The following is a 19,631-nucleotide window of genomic DNA, read 5'->3' as shown; positions in this document are numbered from 1 at the left end:
AAAAAAAATAATAATAAAAAAAATGTCATGTTCACAGTAAGTAAAAATTTGGGCTTTGAAATCCGTAACTTCTCCAGGCACCAAAATTAATATACCAGAAGAAACAACTCAGAGCTTAGTAACCAGGGACTCAACCTCTCCTTTAAGAAAACTGTTTAGCTCTTAAAGGTTCCTATCCTTGACCTTCAAATAAACATTGAGAAAGTTGCCAAGTCCACATCTATCATAACCAAACCTTTCTGCAGAGAAAGATCAGATTAAATATTCTTAGTACTTGAATAGCTCACCTTTTCCTCACCTAAACTCCTTTGTGTATCTTAGGGGAACAAAGAGCCACTGCTTGCCGCCTTGAAAAACATGTAAAAACGTAAGTAAGAAGTCTTGTTTCCATTGTGTCACATTGGTAACACCACCCTACAATCTGCAGTCCTTAGTTACCTGTTGCTACATTTAGAAACCAGTACTACAGTTAACTTAGATGTGACTGTGCTGGCAAAGACATTTAAACCACTACTAAACCAGCACAGGTAAGAAACACCAAAATGGGTGTTTCTACACTAAACAACTGTCAGTTCAATCATACAATTTAAAATAAATTACCCCCCCTGTACTTCTAACCAGTATTAATAGCAACACAACTCTATGGGTAGAGCAGACTTTAGGTTCAGAAATAAGCTGTATGTATTCATAGTTGCAATCACAACAATTATAAACTTTCTTATAACCTCAAGGTATGTGGGGGGGAAGGGAGGGCTGGTTCTTTGGTATACATTCATCTTACTGACTAAATCAACAGAAAATTATGGAAGAGAAATGACATTGTACAAGAAAGAATCAATAATACAGTTCACAAGATCTGCATTAGGTCCGTGTTTAAACAAGTTGCAAGGTAAGCATGCTGTGGTCAGATGCATTCAAGGTCTCCAATAACGCCTTTGCCAATCTCAAAGGTACTACGCGAGGCAGTGGACATTCTGGGATTTTTTGATAACGTAACAAATATCAAAGCAAGCAACACTGACATTTAACACAGCTGAGCATACCCCAGCTTTCCCAGCAGTCGTATCTAGCAAGATTCCTCTGCAAAGTGAGTTCTGTTTGTTCCTTGTGTACTTTCTGAACTGCTGGCATATTGAGATCCATCAAGCCAAACATGAAAGAACATGACTAGCATCAACTTGCTCTAGAAGGGCATGAGCATTGAACTCTTAGATGAACAGAAGTAGTTCGGGCAAGGTAAGAACCTCTGGAACAGTATTTCAAAAGTGACAAATGATTTTACCTATAGAAAGACTCCAACAACTACGGGCATTTGGCTGTTGGTTCTTCTGCTGAACTGCTAGACAAGAAGGTATTGCACAAAACTGTCTGCAAGAAGTGAAGAAAGACTACAATTTGCCATCCATTCAAACAGCCACGACACTAAAATCCCATCATGTCCTCCTATTAGGCAGCATCTGTTCTGTGTCATAACTGGTTTCTAGTTTACATTTTGCTTGCTGCCACATGGCTACACCTTCAAATAAATTTTCTTGTCATCATTCTTGCAAGATTTTATGAAGTGAACAACAGCACAGTAACATTACTGAACAAAATAGCAGAGTAAGCCAGAAAAAGGTTTTATTTTATTAGGAATGGTACATTTAAACACACATAAGACTTTGGGATTAATTTACATAGTTTTCAAAAAATGTTTCCCTTCTTTAACAATACAGAAGCTAAAAAAAAAAAAAAAAAATCTAATTCCAAATTATAAGAACAAACAGTATTTGCAGTGGAAATTTCTATTAATCAGAACAACTCTGCATTCAGGAGATGTAAAGAAATTACCCTCTTTATGCTTTAACACGATTCACTTTTTCTGTCACAACTGACTACAATTTTCCTGGGATTTTTTGCTGCTGTCATTACTAAAGAACCTTCCTTTCCATCAAGACTAATGCTGGTCATACACACATTATTCAGTATCATACTTTTGGGTATGAAAGCTATGTCACTTTTATAAACATCAAAAACATGGACATGCATATTGACATTTCTGTGCAGTTTTATGGAGTCACCTGTCAAATAAGGCCTCTACATACAATACCACATACTACTCAATTACTGGAAAATTATTATAATGGATTCCCAATAGTCCTGACATCCAGATGGTATGTCTCATTTTAATGGGGAATTCCAGCTTTCATTACTGCTTAACATTGTATTGATTCACTATCCAAATGAGCAACATTCAACTAACCAATGTGTATTCCTGAACATCTTTGTCAAATTAAACATATTATCAAGGTCATTTAAAAGTTGGAACTTAAACAGCCTGTTAAGCCAAGCAATGGGGAAAAAAAGTGAACTCTAAACTAAATTCAGCTGGTCCATTCATTCTCACACAGAAAAGTATCCACAGAACCTTAAAGGAATAAAATCTATACTTCCTGTTCTCAGACTTAATACCAAGGACAAAAGCTAACATAATATTTTGGAAGTCAAAGGCCTTGGAGGTGGAAGGGGGAAGTGGAGAACAAGAAAGGGAGAAAGCAGCATATTGTCTCATCCCATTACCTCAGCATTATGTGTATGTAATATATCTATGATAGAAATGTTTACTAATAGCAAGGAAAAAAAAATAAAGACGACTTCCCACTCCAGACTTCACTGAAAGGAGAAAGCTGAGAGCCCCTCCTCACAGAGATGGCCTATTTGATGACAGGCACTTTGGCAATGTAAGAGGAGGTTACCCTTTCATCATGTTAACTCTTCCCCTCCCAGTTCTCATGTACAATTTGCCTCAAGTCTTCAAGAAACTTGAATCAAATTAAATGCATTAAGACATCTCTAAAAGCAGGTTAACTACGGCTATGAGCAGAGCTCGACCTAGAACGAGATTTTCTCTTAGAAGCAGAGGGAGATGGGGAAGAAGCTAGCAAGCTGGAGCGGTGGCTTTTCTGGGAATAACTCTTTTTAGGTGTACGACTGCGAGAACGAGATCGGGATCGAGATCGGGAGCGGGATCGAGATCGGGATCTGGACCTGGACCTTGATCTTGACCTGGACCTGGACCGGCTGTCCGATCTAGAAGATCCTGTAGACCTGGACCTGCTGCGAGATCTTGAGTAACTCCTTGATCGTGATCTGCTTCTGGAGAAACACAATTGAAAGCTGTAGTCTCACCTCCTAACTCAATTTAAAATACTCTGTGTTTAAATTCCAAACTACTTTGTATGCACAGCACATCCATCTGAACGCACTAAACACAGCGTTCACTTATTTCAATGTGCTGCTAGATTTCTGTTATGTTCCACCACAACTTCTTAGTATCTTCTTAGACCAAGGCTAGCCTTAACAATCTCTGCTATCAGGAGCTGCTAGCCTTGACATTCTCTGCTAGCTTGGCAAAGTATGCACTGCCTAATAAAAGCTGCTTTCCTCCACCCCGAGGGGAGGAACTTTAGCCATTTATCAAGAAAAGCCCAAAAATGAAAATTCAAATCTATGGTGTTTGTTCTGTCTAGAAACACCATGTAAATTAGTAAGGGTTTCTTTCAAGATGCTAAAAAAAGTCTCTAAAGCATGGAACACCAGCACACTTTAAGGACTGGAAGTTTAACACCTCTTCTAGCTATGTGTCCCTTTTTCCATCAGAAGAAATGGATTTATTTTTAATTAGAACAATGAAAGAGCTGCAGCTAACAGGGTTTTTAACGACTAAATGGCAGAACTACTTTGGGAATAATGCAAGCAAGCTCACCACTTTTACTCTCATGAGAAAGTTGGCTTTCACAATTTGAGACATGTTTCACAGGACTGTGAAGCAGCTTCCATTAAATTAAAAGGCTTTTGAATACCTTTTTTTTTTTTTTTCATTTAAATACCAATTCTCATCTAAAAATCTTGCCGAAGGAAGCTGTGAATGCTCCATCCCCGGTGGTGTTCAAGGCCAGGATGGAGAGAGCCTTGGGTGACATGGTTTATTGTATGGTGTCCCTGCTCATGGTGGGAGGGTTGGAACTAGATGATCTTAGGTCCTTTCCAACCCTAACTATTCTATGACTCTATGATTCTAAAAAAAACCCAAAACAAAACAAAAAAAACCCCACAAACAAAACCAAACCAAACTAAAACTCTCCTTATTCTGTTCTCTTTATCCTGTTTTCAGCAGATTTGTTCTTATTTAAATCTGTTTACAATGCTAAGAAGTGCTCCTGTGCAGTGGTATTTAGCTTAGGGCCACAGAACTAGATTATAAAACTTTGGCATTGGTACTTCCCAAATCCATGCCCTCAGCAGAATTTTATCAGGTCAGGTGACATACCTATGCCTTCTGTGATCTTCAGTCAATTTAATCCTGCGTCCATTCAGCTCAGTGCCATCCAGTTTTTCCAGTGCACTCTTCATATCACTGTAAGATGCAAATTCCACAACCCTGTATATCATGAGAAAAACAAGACATTTCAGAGAAACTGAAAAAGCAGAAAGAACAAGTTTGGGCTTTTTTCAATCTGTTGATTCATAGCTTGATGTTTTATCTTCTGAAAGGTAATTTTTAATGTGGTTAACAAGAAAATATGATACAGTCTTAGCCATCCATACCCTTCACATCTTCTTAAACATTACCAGAACCCTCATCTGCAATGAGATGGGAGAAAATCCAGAAAGCTCCACATACCTGCACCAGCTGAGGAAATACCTTTCAATCCTCCACTAAACTGCATTCTGCTGTCCAAGAATCAAAATATACTTGCAGGCTCTCCTGCCCTCTTCAGGTTTAACAGTGAACAGAAAAATCCCGTCGTCTTTCTGTTTTCTCAAAAAAACCCCCAAACAAAAACTAAGTAGCATTTGCTTGCAGTAGCTCTAGAGCACAGACACTCTATTCCCTCCTCCTTCCTGCTCTGTCATGCAGGACCTTTAGTCTGCAGAACTAAGAATGGAGAGCAGGGAGCTAGGTATTCCCTATAGAGACTGGTTACACTAATTTCCCATGACTTTGCTGAAACAGTGCAAAGTGGCCACAGACAGGAGGTACTTTAGCCTCAGGAGTTAGATCGTAAATGATTATACATAAATAACCCTAAGTTAAAGACAGCAGAACTCAACTGCTGAAACTGTATTCTCCTTTCCCTTTCTGCTTTGACACAGTGTTCACGGTAGAGAGTAGAGGCTGAGTTCCATACCACTTCTGAACTCCTGTTTACTGACTCTGCTTTATTTCTAAATTGGAGAAATTTCAGCATCTAAGCCACACCACAGATTTAAGTTTTGTTTCTTTTCTATTACAAGGATAATCTTGCCTTTAACAGTTTTGGTTATCATACAGATTTAGACAAAATGAACTTACCCTTCATTCCTGTTGTTTCTGTGAGCATCCACATAGGTGACCTCCCCTGCCTTTCTCATGACATCTTTCAAGTCCTGCAGCAAAAGTTAACTTTTTAGCCAGTTAAACAGGACACAAATAAGTCAGCTAGCAGCAAGGAATACTTCCCTAAAACTTTCCCTTCTAAAACAGCTTAATGCTTGTATTATATATATAAATACATAATTTAGAAGTTTTTGAAATAACCTATGTAATAGCAGCTGCATAAAAGGACCCCTTATTTTTACAACTACAGTGACTAAAACATTGCTTTTAAAATTGTCCTACATCCCAAAACCAGCTGTTCTGAACACATAATGCAATACTTAAAATACCAACATATGCACTGAAATCAGAACTATTACAGATGGAAAAATTAGTATTAAATGCAAATTTTCATGACTAATGCCCCAGTTAAAGGACAATCCAGCATACGTAGACAAATTCATTCTATACGGTCACCTCCCCCAACGTCACAGCAAAATTCAAAGCAAAAAGGTGTAGCTACTTACTGTATAATTAGTAATTTTCCAAAGGGGATTTTTCTTATATTTCACTTGAATATCGGTCACACTACAATGCTACGTCAATAAACACCCTTGTATTTAAATTAATAGAGGCTAAACACACAGACACTGTAAAATTACTTGCTCAGCAACAGGATAAAGTACAAACAAATAATGTAAAAGGTCACTAAAAAGCTAATCATTTGTATAAATTAAAGCAGTACTTTTACCAAACAGTATCTGGTATTTTACAATCCCAGACTACTCACCGCAACACACCACAAGTGGCAGATGATATAAGAAGGTACCTTAAGCAAAGAGCTGCTTGTCCAATACCTAGCTGGCCAAGAGGAACTCTCTTACATGAGAAAGGCAGAGTGATGGCTCATAGCAATACGCTTCACGGAGGTACCAGAGGCCCTGAAAGCACTGGACATAGTCTCCAGAAGTGGCTAAAGAACCCGAGGATGATCTGTGCTAGCCAATCGAGACCAAACCCAGGCAAACCAAGATCTAGATCGCCAAAAAACAGGAGTGTCATAGGAACCAAAAGGAAAATTCAGAACAGGCCAAACCCTAGAATTTCAGCCACTAGAAAACCCCCAAATCTTTGGTTCTTTTTCCTCCACACCAGAAAACCGAGAGTTAACCAAATCAAGGTTGTTAGAAGAGGTTCAAAATGCACTTGGTTAGAAATATGCTTAAGGAAGAAAAGACTACAAAACAAAAAGCCAAGAAAAACTTTAGAACATTTGCTACAGAATATAAGAAGGTTTAGTTTTATCTACTCTTTTAAATGAAAATTCAATAGATTTATTTTAAAAACTGGCATATGCAAACTAGTAGATACTTTGTTTCACATGCGCTTAACAAAAAGAAACCTTAATAGTAAATGGAAAATAGGCCCTACAGCTCCATTAAAAGTATTACTTCAACCTTGATATACTTGTTTAGAGACAAAGAACAAAATTTTGGCTCTGCTCAAGTCAACAAGAGCTTCACTGGACCAGGACTGATAAGTCAAAAGGAAGTTAGAAAATGTTAATCTACATAATTCTTTTCTAATTCAATAAATACGCTTTAAAACTGAGGGCCCTCCCCAGACTTGCCAGACTATACACTGAATCCTAAGGATCATCGTCATGAAATAGCACTTGTAATGTCAACATGATTAAGACACTAACATTACTGCTCAAAAAAGAGTAAGTCTGCATGTGCTATAAAAGCTCATATTATTTGCTATTATTAGAGGAATGTTTGAAAGTTACCTGGTTTTACTTAAACAGTGTAACAGTCAACTTTTATCCTAAGTTTACTGTTGTGGTTCACCTTAAACAGCACAGACTGTGCTGCTGTCCTTAGCAGCAAAGGAAAATAAGGTGTTGGACAAACATAAGTAGAAAAAACACGTATTAAAAATTACATCTTGAGGTAACACAGGTCTACTTTTCCCAACTGCTTGAAAACTCACAAATACTGAAGAACTAATGAGGGTGGTTGGAAAGCTACATATGTTTGCTAAAATAAGGAGAATTCTGACAGTTTGTCTGCTAATCAGATGTAAGAGTATCTGATAACAATACAGACAGCAATTTGATGAAACTGATCTGAATTTTGTTTGTGGTTTGTTTGTTGAATATCCCAACACAATAACCTTTAAAGGAGATAAAAGTTCTCAAAGAATGGGGAGAACCAAAGATGAATATGTGTGTAGGTTTTAAAGCAAGATTCTGTATCGATTGTGCTTGCTAGAAGCTTAGCGATTAGAAAGGAAGAACAGTGCCACTACTGTTAATGTGTTAGCTATTTTAATCTGTTGTGTCAGTAGCATAGTTACAAGAAGTTAAAGTACTATGGTCAGTATCAAAGCAGTACAGCTTCAAAACTAAGTGCATATGGATGTTAGCTTCAAATGATTTCTATTTAGGCAGGTATCAAGAAGTCAAGTCTCTTATGCTAACTGATCATATATTTAAGAGTCATTAAAACATTTCATTAGGATCCTAAAGATTCATCAGTATGAAATCTGAATTGGGTGGGCTTCAGTCTAAAATAGTAAGTACACATAAAGCCATTATAAATATTCACAAGAAAGTTACAGAAATGTTAATTTCTCCCCACCTCAAGTTATGAATTTAACATCAAACAGCATTATAGGATTTGTTCTCCTTAACACTCCATTGTGGCTTACTTCTCTGGTCCTTACTGTTGTTTCCAAGTCCTGTGTTTTATAACAATCTCTTCACATACATCACTGTATAGCACACCCAGAAGATACATAGATTAAATCCACTTGCTCATCACACCAAAAGTGCTCATCGCACCAAAACTCAAAGTTGTTTTTTTTTCTCCAGTTATTCAGTAATTAACCCAACCGTACACTTATGAACCTTTTGAACCTGTCATGCAGAAGATAAACAAACCTAGTTTAACCGTTTATCTGCATGGACTGTACCCAAGCTCTTACGAAACACATCAGTGGAGCTCCAGGCAAGCCAAACAGCCTCCTCATGTGGATGTAGCTGCAAGACCAAGGCTTTGAACATTCAGCATGTTCTACTGCATCTTCCAGTAACCTAATTGAACTCTCTTTAGTCAAAGAATATAAAGGTTAATGAATGAGACTAATATCCACTATTCATTCAGCTTCTGTCAATGGCATCTGTTGCTGTGCCTTTAAGCTTTCTATAGACTGTATACTACTCAGAACACAACTAAAGGAACTGATTATTACCAGACTCTCAATCATGCATCACGTCACCAAAATATTTTGCAAAGCATAAGAAAAGACGGTAAGTTTCACGCAAAAACAAAGGCATGCAATTCCAGGTGTAATAGTACAAAAGGGTGACATAGTTTGAATGGATGCTATGTTTCAAAAGTTTAGAAACAATCTAGAGTCTTGGAAAGTTTTTATCAGTTGGTAAACACAAGTAAGCAAGAATTGGCTTCCAAGTACAAAATATAATTACAGAACTACCTGCACAGCTGTGAAACAAAAGGCTTCTTTAAATGTTTAAATGCTAATTTTCAGCAATCACTGGAGCTTTTTTGCACATTTTGAAATTCAGGTTAAATATTTATGATGGCTTTATTAAGAAATTGGTCTGAGAACAGTCTATTTACAGGGTAAGAAAATAAGATGTAAAAAAAGAAGATAAGATGTTAACTCACCTGCCAGCTGATACGGGATGAAAGGTTTTCAACTATGATCCTGTGTTCAGTACGAACAGGAGGTCCATACCGGCTACAAGAGTTCAGAGGGAAACAAAAAAAGGAAAAAGTCTCCAGTGTAACAAATTTAGAACCTAGGAAGTCTGATGTCTTCTAGAGTTTGTTAAGAGATTTAATTATTTTCCTTGTTGCTGGACTGCAGATCTGATTGTACCTAGTAAAGAATATAATTAAGAGTCCACTACAAGAAGAGAGCTGCTACAAAGTGATTGAAAAGGATTTTAATGAAGAACTTTATGCCAACGTAGTCAATATAGCTGCCATTTTTTCTAGATACACTGAAATAAGTGCCTAGTAGAATGTAAACAATGTAGAGAGAATTTGCTTAATTTGGTCCATTTTTTAATCTATTTTTTTTTTTTAGTTGGTAGGATTAATTCTGCTTTACGTCAGGGAGATGGGAGGCACAATTTAAACGCATCTTAGTTCATGCTTCTAAATTCTTGTTAATATTTATAAATGCTACCATGACCTGTATTAGGTATTTCTGTGGATAGAAATACTATTATTTTAGTAAAATGAGCTGCTTGCCCTGAAACAACAGTAGAATTTTTCAGTTCCTGAATTAAAGCCCATGTTTTTCACCTAACCAAAAATTAAAGACGCTCTCAAAAATAAAAATGTGTCTTGAAAACTTTCATACAGAAGAGTAAGGCACCTGGAAAAAATACTGCCCTTGCAGGTCATTTCTGTTCCCAATCATTCTGAATCCAAAGGAATCTGAGAACTATGGGAAAAGGTATGCCAGCCTTTTGACAAGTAATGTGGGATTCCAACAATGGCACTACTTTCTATTACTACCAAAAATTCAAGAATCAAGAACACTGATCTGAAAGAAAATTATTCTCACCTTCTCCTCTCATAGAAACATAATCCTGAATTGTGCATATTGATTTGTACACTGAAGCACAGGCAATTTCATTTCAGGGCATACCTCAAAGTGTCCCAATTTTTTTCAGAACATCCAGATCTTCCAGGCATTTAAACAGAGGTCCCAAAGTCCCAAAACTGGCAGGCTGAGTCTCATTTTTCCATTATTGCAAACCGCAGTCTCTTCCTGTCTGGCATCGGCAGTCTGACATCATGAACATGACTACAACGTCAGATGCCCAGGACCTCCAATCACACTTCCTACTTTAAAAGTCCACTTTTAGCCTGGACCTCGGACCAATTACACCGCATCAAGGTTACTGCCACTAAAGAAAAAATAATCTAATTAGCATACTTGCATATGCAAATTAGATGCTCCAGACACTGGTTTGTAACTGGCAGTAATTCTCACTTTGAAACAGAGGTTTATGTCAGTTAAGTCTCCGTCTTCCTTCCAAGCTCTACTCTGCATATGCCACAGCGAGAAGTGTTTCTACAGAGTAAATTATTCCATACATATTTACTTCACGCAGATAAAGTACGAAGATGTAACATGTAGTTGTTTGGTGGAATATATATGCAAATCTGCAGAACTTTCACCAACTCCGCTGCAAGCTAGTGCAAAGTTCACCATTGGCTCAAATCACTGACCGTGAATAACTCGACAACTACTCCAGGTCCACTACAGGTATTCTAGATATGAGCTACATCCTGGTTTTCAGATTCTGCTGCTGAACAGAGACTTTAATTCTCCAAGGCACCTTCTCAGTCAGAAAAGTTAGTCATCTGGTATTTAAACACTTCTGCACATGCTGGTATCTTGTGCCCTAGCACTGGTTCTCAAATACAGTTCCTTTTGTATGCTGTGCTGAAGTAAGCATTTTGATAAACATACAGGTGGAAATATGAAAGTTTGGTTAGGCAGTAAATACCCTGAACTACTGCTCTACAATTACTCTAATTAGCCTGTTTAACAATTACTCTAATTAGTCAGTTTAATGACAAAAGCCTCAAAAGAAAAGCTCTGGCATTTTTCTTGATTCCATGTTAAGGACAGCCAATCCAACTGCAGCATTACTCCTTCACATCATTTACACAACAGCAGGAAGCAAGACCATTGTATTGCCTACAACACAGAGACGGAGCGCTTCATACTGGGTTTGTGAATCTCTTTGACAGTTAAATTGCTTTAAAATCCAGATTCTACTCAGCCAGAGGAGGTAAATAACAGTTACAGACCTCCAACATTTGAAAACATGAAACTGCTCTTGTGAAGCTATACAAGGAAATAGAGCTGGATCCCTAACTCCAACCACAGGAAGAAAACAGTATTTCAGTACAGGTCTTAAGTTACTGTGTTAGCAGGTAACAGAGTCCAGATCACCTACCTAGATCCACTTTGCGACTGGTAATAACTGAACCGTTGTGGGAATCTGCCCCTCCCTCTTCGGGCTCGAGCATGCTCAATTGTAACCCTTATGAGAGGAATAAAACAAGCAAACAAAAAATATAACACAAATTTTAGGTATTGGACACTGACTTAAATCTTTCACAAGCACACTGTGCACATGTGCACAAACAAGAATTATCTTGCCCTTGCAAGCAATGATTTATAACACAGTCACCGATGTTTCTTAAAGTGCCAGAACAGTAGTATTCTCATCTCCCTCTGATTTCCATGAAAGTTGTCACAGCTCTGTAATTCAGACTGAAAATTGAATTTGCTCAACTGGAGCTGAAGGGTAATCACAGAGGAAAACAGAGTACCAAAAGAAGTAATAACAAACTAATGATCTAAACCCAGCTTCCACAATCAAACTTAAAATTACTGTAACATACAATGACTATAATCCACATTGTTGCAAACTGAAGGGCAACATCTCAAATGAAAGGCTATCAACTTATCTTCTGATATCAACAGGCAGATAAATAACAAATTCAATTCACTTTTGCTTAGAGACAAGACCTTGAGTTAGCTCTGAAGGAGAAATAAGTGCAAGTGCAGAAAACAGCCAGCCATACTCCAAACCATCTCTCCTCCAATCCCAAACTATTTTTGCCTTATGTAAGACTATATATAGCCAGGATCCCAATGAATCTCTTCAGATGAAGTTATGGAAGGTGTATCCCACCACAGAGCCACAAGAAATGGATGTCAGAGCACAAGCTAATGCACTGTATTTGTATGCAAAGCACTTTTGCTGTTCTAAAGCGAAATCATGGTATCACACTTACCTTTCATCACACAGCTCTTTACCATTAAGTTCATAAATTGCATCATCAGCATCCCTGTGGTCTTCAAATTCCTAGAAAGAATAAGGAATAAAACCATGTTTTTCCTGCACAGTATATGCAAATGCTACAAAAAAGTTGTTTTTGTTTTTTTTTTTTAATTTTACATTCCTACAGCAAGTATCAGCCAGACCTTCGAACAAAGAAGCGAATTCCTAGTGTATTTATGACTGAAAACCAAGATGTTCCCATTCATGATCATTTCTTCTCCCTCCACCCCACAAAGTCTTTTGCCTCCCTCAGTTGTTTCAGTATAGCTACTTGCAGGACCTATACAAAATAAATTAATTGAATGACCTGGCTTATTACAGACATACCCAAATCCTTTTTGGGAGAGTGGTGTGTGTGGGATTACTTCAAGGCATACAGTTTAAAACAAAGCCCTACAAACAAGGGAAATCCTATATAATGGCATGAACTGACCAACTGCAAAAAAAGCAGTGCACTCCCAAAATCCTCTGAGGAATTCTGAGGCTGATTCAATTCTTACTGAACTGACAAAGAGTAAATCAGAAAAGAAAAAACAAACCCAAACCCAACCAAATATGCCCTTCTGATTTTTCTCTGAGCTAATTCAGCTCACTAGTCTGTGCAAGAAGAGTAAGAAACATAAGCCCCTCTTCAGAATTTGCCACCTATGGGTCTGGATCAGCTAGAATATGTAATTCCATATATTGTTGCAATGGAATCTGTCACTTCACTTTTGGCAGCAATGCTACTTTAGTCAGCATGAGTAGCCTCTGCCCACTATCCAGCCCACTAGTTCTTGGCAAAGTTGTTTGTACAGCTCTGCAGGAAACTAGGTCAAGAAACCCATCCAGATGAAAAACAGCACACTTCGTGCAGTAGGTGGAGTGGAAAAGACTGTTATTTTTCTACTAGATCAGCTTCCCAGGTAGGTTTGTTATGTGGCTGAACAATAGGGGTAATTCCACGTGAGGCAAGGGGAGAAAGGAAAGAAAAAGCAGTGAGAACAAGCAGCTGCTTGAACCAGAAATGTGGATGGAGAAAGAAAATTATGGAAGCACAGCGGAAGAGCAGCAAACAACAGAGAAGCAGCTTCTCAAGTTGAAGAAAGCACTTGCGTAACTATTAACAGCCTTTCAGAAGCAATACTGGCTTAAGCAATCTTCCCCCTTCTGCACTGGAATCTGTTTCACTACCAAGTGCAACACCACACATTCTTACATGATGATGCAAAGATTATATTCAGAAAATTAATGTAGGCCCAGTATTTAAGAGTATCAATAGCTAGCACCTACAACTCCCCATTATTTCAGCTAGTTTCTAACAAACTGAGTGTCTGCAAGTCTGTCTCGCTTCACATACTAGTTTTATGGTCTGAAGTTTGAAAACATTCTGTGCTGAAATCTACAAAATCTGAGTAAATGTAATTAGTTTCAAAGATCAAGCAATTACTTCAATTAAGCACAATGAAATATGCTTTTAACACTACCAAAATGTTAAGATCAAAATCCCTGGGTTTTTAAGACGTTTTATAAATACAGATTTTAAATAACCAAACCCAAAGATGAACTGAGAGCCCATGACAAGTGAGGTACTGCAAAGGATAATGCTATTCAATGTATTTATAAATGATCTAGATGATGAGATTGAGTGCACCCTCACCAATTTTGTGGCTGACACTACAGTGGGAGAAGAAATAGACAAAACAGAAGGAAAAAACACTACACAGAGACACCCTGATAGGCTGAAAGATTAGGCCAACAAGAACTGCAAGTTTTAACAAAACATGACAACAGTGAAGTCCTGCACCTGGAATAGAATGATCAGGCTGGGATCTGAGTGGCTGGAGTGTAGCTCTGCTGTTAAAGACATGAACAGACTCTCCTTGTGGAGAGTCAGCAACATGGCTTTGCTGCAACTAAAGCATACCATGTCCTGCCTGGGCTGCAGCAGCCAGCAGACTAAGGGATGTGATTATTCCACCTTGGCAACTTTTATGCCACACCTGGAACAGTGTTCCAGTTCTGGTCCCTCCAGCTCAAGAAAGACTGGAGCAGGACCAGCAGAGGGCTACCATAACTGATCACAAGGTTTGAGAACAAGGAAAGGTCGGTTGAGAGAGCTGTGTTTGCTCAGCCTGAAGAAAAGGCAGCTCAAAGGTCTTCCAAAACCTAGAACACAGTTACAGAGGTGATAGAAGGGCTTTACTCAGCTGGATGCACAGTGACAGTATGATATGTAAAGGTCAGGAAGGTTTTGATCAGATGTAAGGAAAAAATTCTTCACCATGAGAACAATTAAAATTTTTAGACAGAGTTACGAGACAATTATTCAAGCTTATTAGTGAGCGCTGAAAAGAAAATACTTCTGCCTAGGAACTGGAAGAAGAGAGGAAGGAGGGTTGACTGATTCATGTGCAGGAGTTGAACACAAGTAGCTCCTGAGTGAGTCAACAGTCCTGCCCAAGAAGAAAAGAGGAATGCTCAAGCAAAGGTGATTAAGAAATAGTAGCAATTGGAAATGACACTCTAAATAAACTCAGGCTCACATCTAGATCAGCCTTTTATCTCTGGACTTCACAAGGCAGGTATTTACCTATTGGCAGTCAACAAGTAGCAGCTCATACTGCAAGGCAATCAGGAACCAGCACATATAAACGTCAAGAAGCAATACTTGCATGACACTAAAGTAGGCAAAGCCTGTTGTTTTATTCTTTCCCCACAGCTTCACCCAAGGGATTGATCATGGCAGAACAAGCATATAAGTTTGCCGTAGTGTGAGGGCAGTAGCTGCATTTCCAGTTAGAACTCAGTGCTGCAGAACAGCTAATTCTCTGCTCTCAGGAGCCAATAGTTAAGGAACTGGCTGAGCCTGAGTCAGCTTGGGAATCTAAAGCTATAAAAATTTGGACAACAGTTTAGGACCATAAAGCCCTAGAAAGCAGTGGTAGGAAACTAAGATTCAATGAACTGTGAATATCATTTAATAGTTTGACAGACATATACGCCCTGTGAACATGTATTGATGGTGAACATGCCTTACTTTAGCCACAGAAGAGTTAAAAGCTGTGCTGCTTAAATCCAACAGCAAGCACCTATTACAGCTTCTCACCTGTTGCCGTAGCCAACTACTTTGCTTTTATGTCAGGTCATTACTTAGAGACAAAACCAAGCAGACTAGAACTGAGAGAGAAACATAAGTGACTCTTATAAACTTTTCTCCAGGTCAAGACTTTGTTGAGTTTTGTAATGCTGCAACAGGACATTTATACTGTCTCCTGAAATAAATGATAAAATTAAAATCCATGGAAGATTATGATCAATGTACTTAATGTAACTAGAATATTACCAAGATTTTGAGAAAAAAACAGCCAAAACCAGGTAAAACTGTAATCCTAATATCTGAAAAGCAGCCTGAAATGTATATTAATATCTTCCATGGGAAATACTGCTCTCTTAAGCATCTTCCCTTCTTTGACATGAGCCTAGCAAGGCTAGTACCTGCAAGCAAGAGAAAGGAAAACAAAGTATTACTTACCACAAATCCAAATCCATTTTTAAGATGTATTTCTCTTATGCGTCCATATCCTTTGAAGAATTTCTCCACATCCCGTTCGCGAGCACGTGAGCTTAGGTGTCCAACAAAGACACGGCAGCCACTCATCTTTAGGTTGATGCTAAAAAAAACCCCCACTACTGTTTATCAGATTAACAAACTTAAAATAAGTTGATTAAGATCATGTTTGACATCTCAGAAATCTCAGTTAAGTAGGATTCAATTTTATTGTTCTCCAGGTATATATATTAAATCCCCCGTTCTCTATAGCCAGAGAAGTCATAAAGTCCTGTCTTACTAACTTCTAGCAGATCCTATGCAGGACTCTCAGCTTTGTCCTTTCTAGTCATATAAACTTAAGGGTTCTTGTAGCTGAAATAATGGTTTTGTTTGCTCTTAGACTAGTAAGGCTTTTGTATCACAGAGCATGAAAACCCCCCACTCAATCAGCTCCACAATGAACTTACTCGGCTAGCAGCAGTTAAAAAAAAACCCTAAACCTAAACTGTTATCCCAGTGACTAGTATAACATTCTCAAACTTTTGCTTTCACCTGAAAGAACTGCTGCAACAAAAGTTATATTAGCATTCAAAAGATAAAAGGCAGCCATCAAACTATTTTGATTTGCATTAACCATAAAATAACTTACTGTAACAAATTATAAATAAGAAACGTTTTATTATTACAAGATTTCAACAACAACAAAACCAAAGGCTATTTTGGACGTTAAGATTTTGAAAACTACCTATCAATGCAGGATACATAATCTGAAATACTTTATGGAAGCTCCACTGTCTACTTTGCGTATGTCACTTTTTCAGTTTATGCGATTTAGGGTTTTTTTTTTTAGTTTCTGTAACTGGAAAATATTAATAATTTGGCTCACTCACTAAGCTTGCTGTCATACAAACCCCAAAAAATCCAAGCCCTAAGGAACAAAAATACAGCATGACCTTATATTACAATACTGGGCTGTAAAGCAGATAGAGTAAACAGACAAGGTGTCACATTAGCTGTGAATGTAGTTCCAATCTGGATGCAGTATTTTGAATTAGTGTTCCCTTCCATGTTAACACCCATTGGGTTTCTATAGATCAGATTCTTTACTTGGGTTTGCTGTGCCATCAGAGATATGCCAGAACTTTGGAAGACATGGTACTGGCCTTCTTATAGGGCAAGGGGTAAACGTGTGTCAGCACGCTCCTAGAGTAGCCTAAACTGTTCCCAAATCATGTCCTGAGGTGACAGCTATTTAATTGCTTTCACGTGAGAAGTTTTGTTCTTCCCTTAGAAAAACCTATGCTGCCCTTTGTAACCATTTCTCCTTTGTGCTCACTTGCATTTTTATGCCCACTTGGAAATCCAGCTCAAACTGATTCAGCTCCCTCACAGAGTAGCTAGTCTTCCGACATATTGTTTCCTTGATGCACCCTGACCACACAAACACTGGCAAGGCCAGCAGTGGGTATTAAGGGCAGGCCAGGCCTTTGCAGAGAAAAGGCAGACTTACGTAACTACGTGCTTTAAAACACGGTGAGAAGAGTCACTTTATCAACAAGCACTCATTTTGGGAACGATATAGGTTTGACAGATTATAAAATGCCTGCATAACTGCTGTTCATACTTTTAGCTGTCAATTCCAGTAAAACAAGAATCGCAGAAAGAAATAAACATGAGGTGGATGGAATTGCTTGAGAAACTGTCACAGATACAGTATAAGATGTGCAAACGATCTGTCTATGTATTATTTACTCGAACATCAGGGAGCATAACGGATGCGAGATCTCGAGGTCTGTACCGATACAAGAAAGACGCAGTCTCACGCGTTGCTCCTAACACAATGAAACCGCGTTTGCTCACTGGCTCACAAGATACCACATAGGGGCAGAAAAGCACGGGCCCGCACCGAAAGACCAGCTGCTCGCTCCTCTTTTCGAGTAGGGTAGGCCCGGCCACCTTCAAAGGCGGAAAAAACCCTCCCTCTGTTCACCGGCACAGAAGAGTCCGCTCGCCCCGTGACGGTAGCCCCTCCGCAGGACACGAAAGCTTTACACTAGCCTCCAAGCCCTGAAGGCTGCCGGCCATCCCTCCGACCTAAACGACTAGGTTCAGCCCTCCCCTCCGCGGTGATGAAGCGCGCCGTCCTCCGCGGCCTGCTGCCTCCGCGCCCCGGTTACCCAACGGGCAGCGGCCTAGCGGCGCTGCGCGACGCCAGCGAGGCCTTCGAGAACAGCTTCCCTCCACAAGGAAGGCTGGGCCCATCCCTGCCCCGCAGCAGGGTCCAGCTACAAGAACCCTGCTCGCAACCTAGCGTCCCGCCGTCCCCTGGCCCTCCCGCCACCGAGCGAGCCAAGCAGGAGCGGACATTCACCGTCGCCGAGCGCTGAGTCCTGAGGGCCGTGAAGAAACCGTTCGCTCTGGGCCGAGGCCGCAATGGCTGCCGTGCTCCTCAGAGAGACCAACCCCGCCGCGCGCCCCCAGCGGATGTGCGCAACCGCCAACGCCCGACTCCAACCCCCAGCATGCAGCGCGGCGGTACCGCTCCCGCCCCGCGCCCGAGCGGAGGGGGGTGGGGCCGGGAGGCTGCGGCCATGTAAGGGCGAGTGGCAGAGCTGGGACCTGCTGTGGCGACGCGGTTGGGGCTGTGCGGTGGAGGCGCGCCTTGTGGCAGCGGTTGACGTGGGGCACCTTGAGGTAAATCGCTCTCTTTTCCTGCTGGAGCGACGCTGTGCCGATGGATCCCTGCCAACTGCCTCCTGGCCATTCTGCTGCGTCCTGAACTGCCCGTGACTTCTGACCGAGACATGGCAAAAAATTTGGCCGTCTGTGCTGGTTAATAAGTAGAGGAGCGAAGGCACAGTGCCAGAGAGTTCCACCGAAACGTTGCGCGTTAGCTCAGCGACCACAGTTCTGCTAACTGTAGTTCGCTGTGGCCTGCCCCTTATCTACCTACAAGTCACTGCCACCTTCGTGTCTTTAGCACAGGACTACGGGCCTTTGGATAAACCCGCAATACTGCTACTGTGGCTGACACCAGGGGGAAACCTTGGGTGGGGAAAAGCGGCCAGTGAACATAGAAGCCACTATGGAGTGCTAGGCAGAAGCAGTTCTTCCGTGCATATACACGCAGCACACTACTTCTCTGCGTTGTTGGTGCCCGAGATGGACTCATGGAATTCTTACGGTGTAATTCAAGAGAGTTTACGGTATGATGATTAGGATTAAAATTGCTGTTTCTTCAGTATAGCATAGCTTGTTAAATTTTACCATCCAGATTCGTAACATACAGCTGCGGTTTGTTTTGCCCATTTCCCCCCTCATCTGATAGCATTATGTCTGGATTTCCTGATTTAACTTGGAGAAAAAATCTAAGTTACATTTATAGCATTGTATCATTCAAATTTCTTGTCCTCTGATTATTCTTCAGGATGGAGATAACTTATACATTCAACATACATAATAAATGGAATCATTTAGGTTGGAAGGGACCCCTTGAGATCCTCTGGTCCAAGTCCCGATGCTGCCCAGGTCCATGTCCAGTCAGCTTTTTAATACCTCCACAGATGGCAGCTCCACAACCTCTCTGGACAACCCAATCCAGTGTTTTACCACCCTTACAGTAAAAACAAGTGTTCAGATGGTATTTCATGGGGTTTAATTGTCAGTGGATGCTACTGAGAAGAGTCTGGCTCCCTCCTCTCCATTCCATCCCATCAGGTATTTACACACATTTAGCCTTCTGCAGGCTGAGCAGTTCCAGCATCTCTCCTTGTATGAGGTGCTTCAGTCCCACAGTTATCTTTGTGGCTCTGTGCTGGCCTTGCTCCAGTAAGTCCATAGCTCTTTTGTGTGGG

General features: G+C 40.0%; 1 protein-coding gene across 4 annotated transcripts; it reads right to left on the bottom strand.

The window, feature by feature from the left end:
• Positions 1-1,598: 1,598 nt before the first annotated feature.
• On the bottom strand, positions 1,599-18,282 carry LOC308222218 (serine/arginine-rich splicing factor 5-like). 4 transcript variants are annotated; one of them, XM_080619958.1, is made up of 8 exons: positions 18,149-18,282; positions 15,760-15,898; positions 12,199-12,269; positions 11,352-11,438; positions 9,034-9,106; positions 5,336-5,409; positions 4,310-4,420; positions 1,599-3,135 (listed from the first exon to the last, which is right to left on the bottom strand). In XM_080619958.1, the coding sequence occupies exons 2-8, from the start codon at positions 15,883-15,885 to the stop codon at positions 2,844-2,846; spliced, it is 834 nt and encodes a 277-aa protein (XP_080476084.1). In that variant the 5' UTR covers positions 15,886-15,898; positions 18,149-18,282; the 3' UTR covers positions 1,599-2,843. The 4 variants fall into 4 exon arrangements, with proteins under 4 accessions (XP_080476084.1, XP_080476085.1, XP_080476086.1 ...); XM_080619959.1 differs by lacking the exon at positions 18,149-18,282 and adding an exon at positions 17,576-18,124; XM_080619960.1 differs by lacking the exon at positions 18,149-18,282 and adding an exon at positions 17,684-18,124.
• Between the last annotated feature and the right edge of the window lie 1,349 nt (positions 18,283-19,631).

This window comes from Psittacula echo (genome assembly GCF_963264785.1).
Source record: "Psittacula echo genome assembly, chromosome: 5".
NCBI lineage: Eukaryota > Metazoa > Chordata > Aves > Psittaciformes > Psittacidae > Psittacula > Psittacula echo.
Note: the sequence above shows the minus strand (reverse complement) of the source record. Positions and strands in the feature narration are given on the sequence as shown.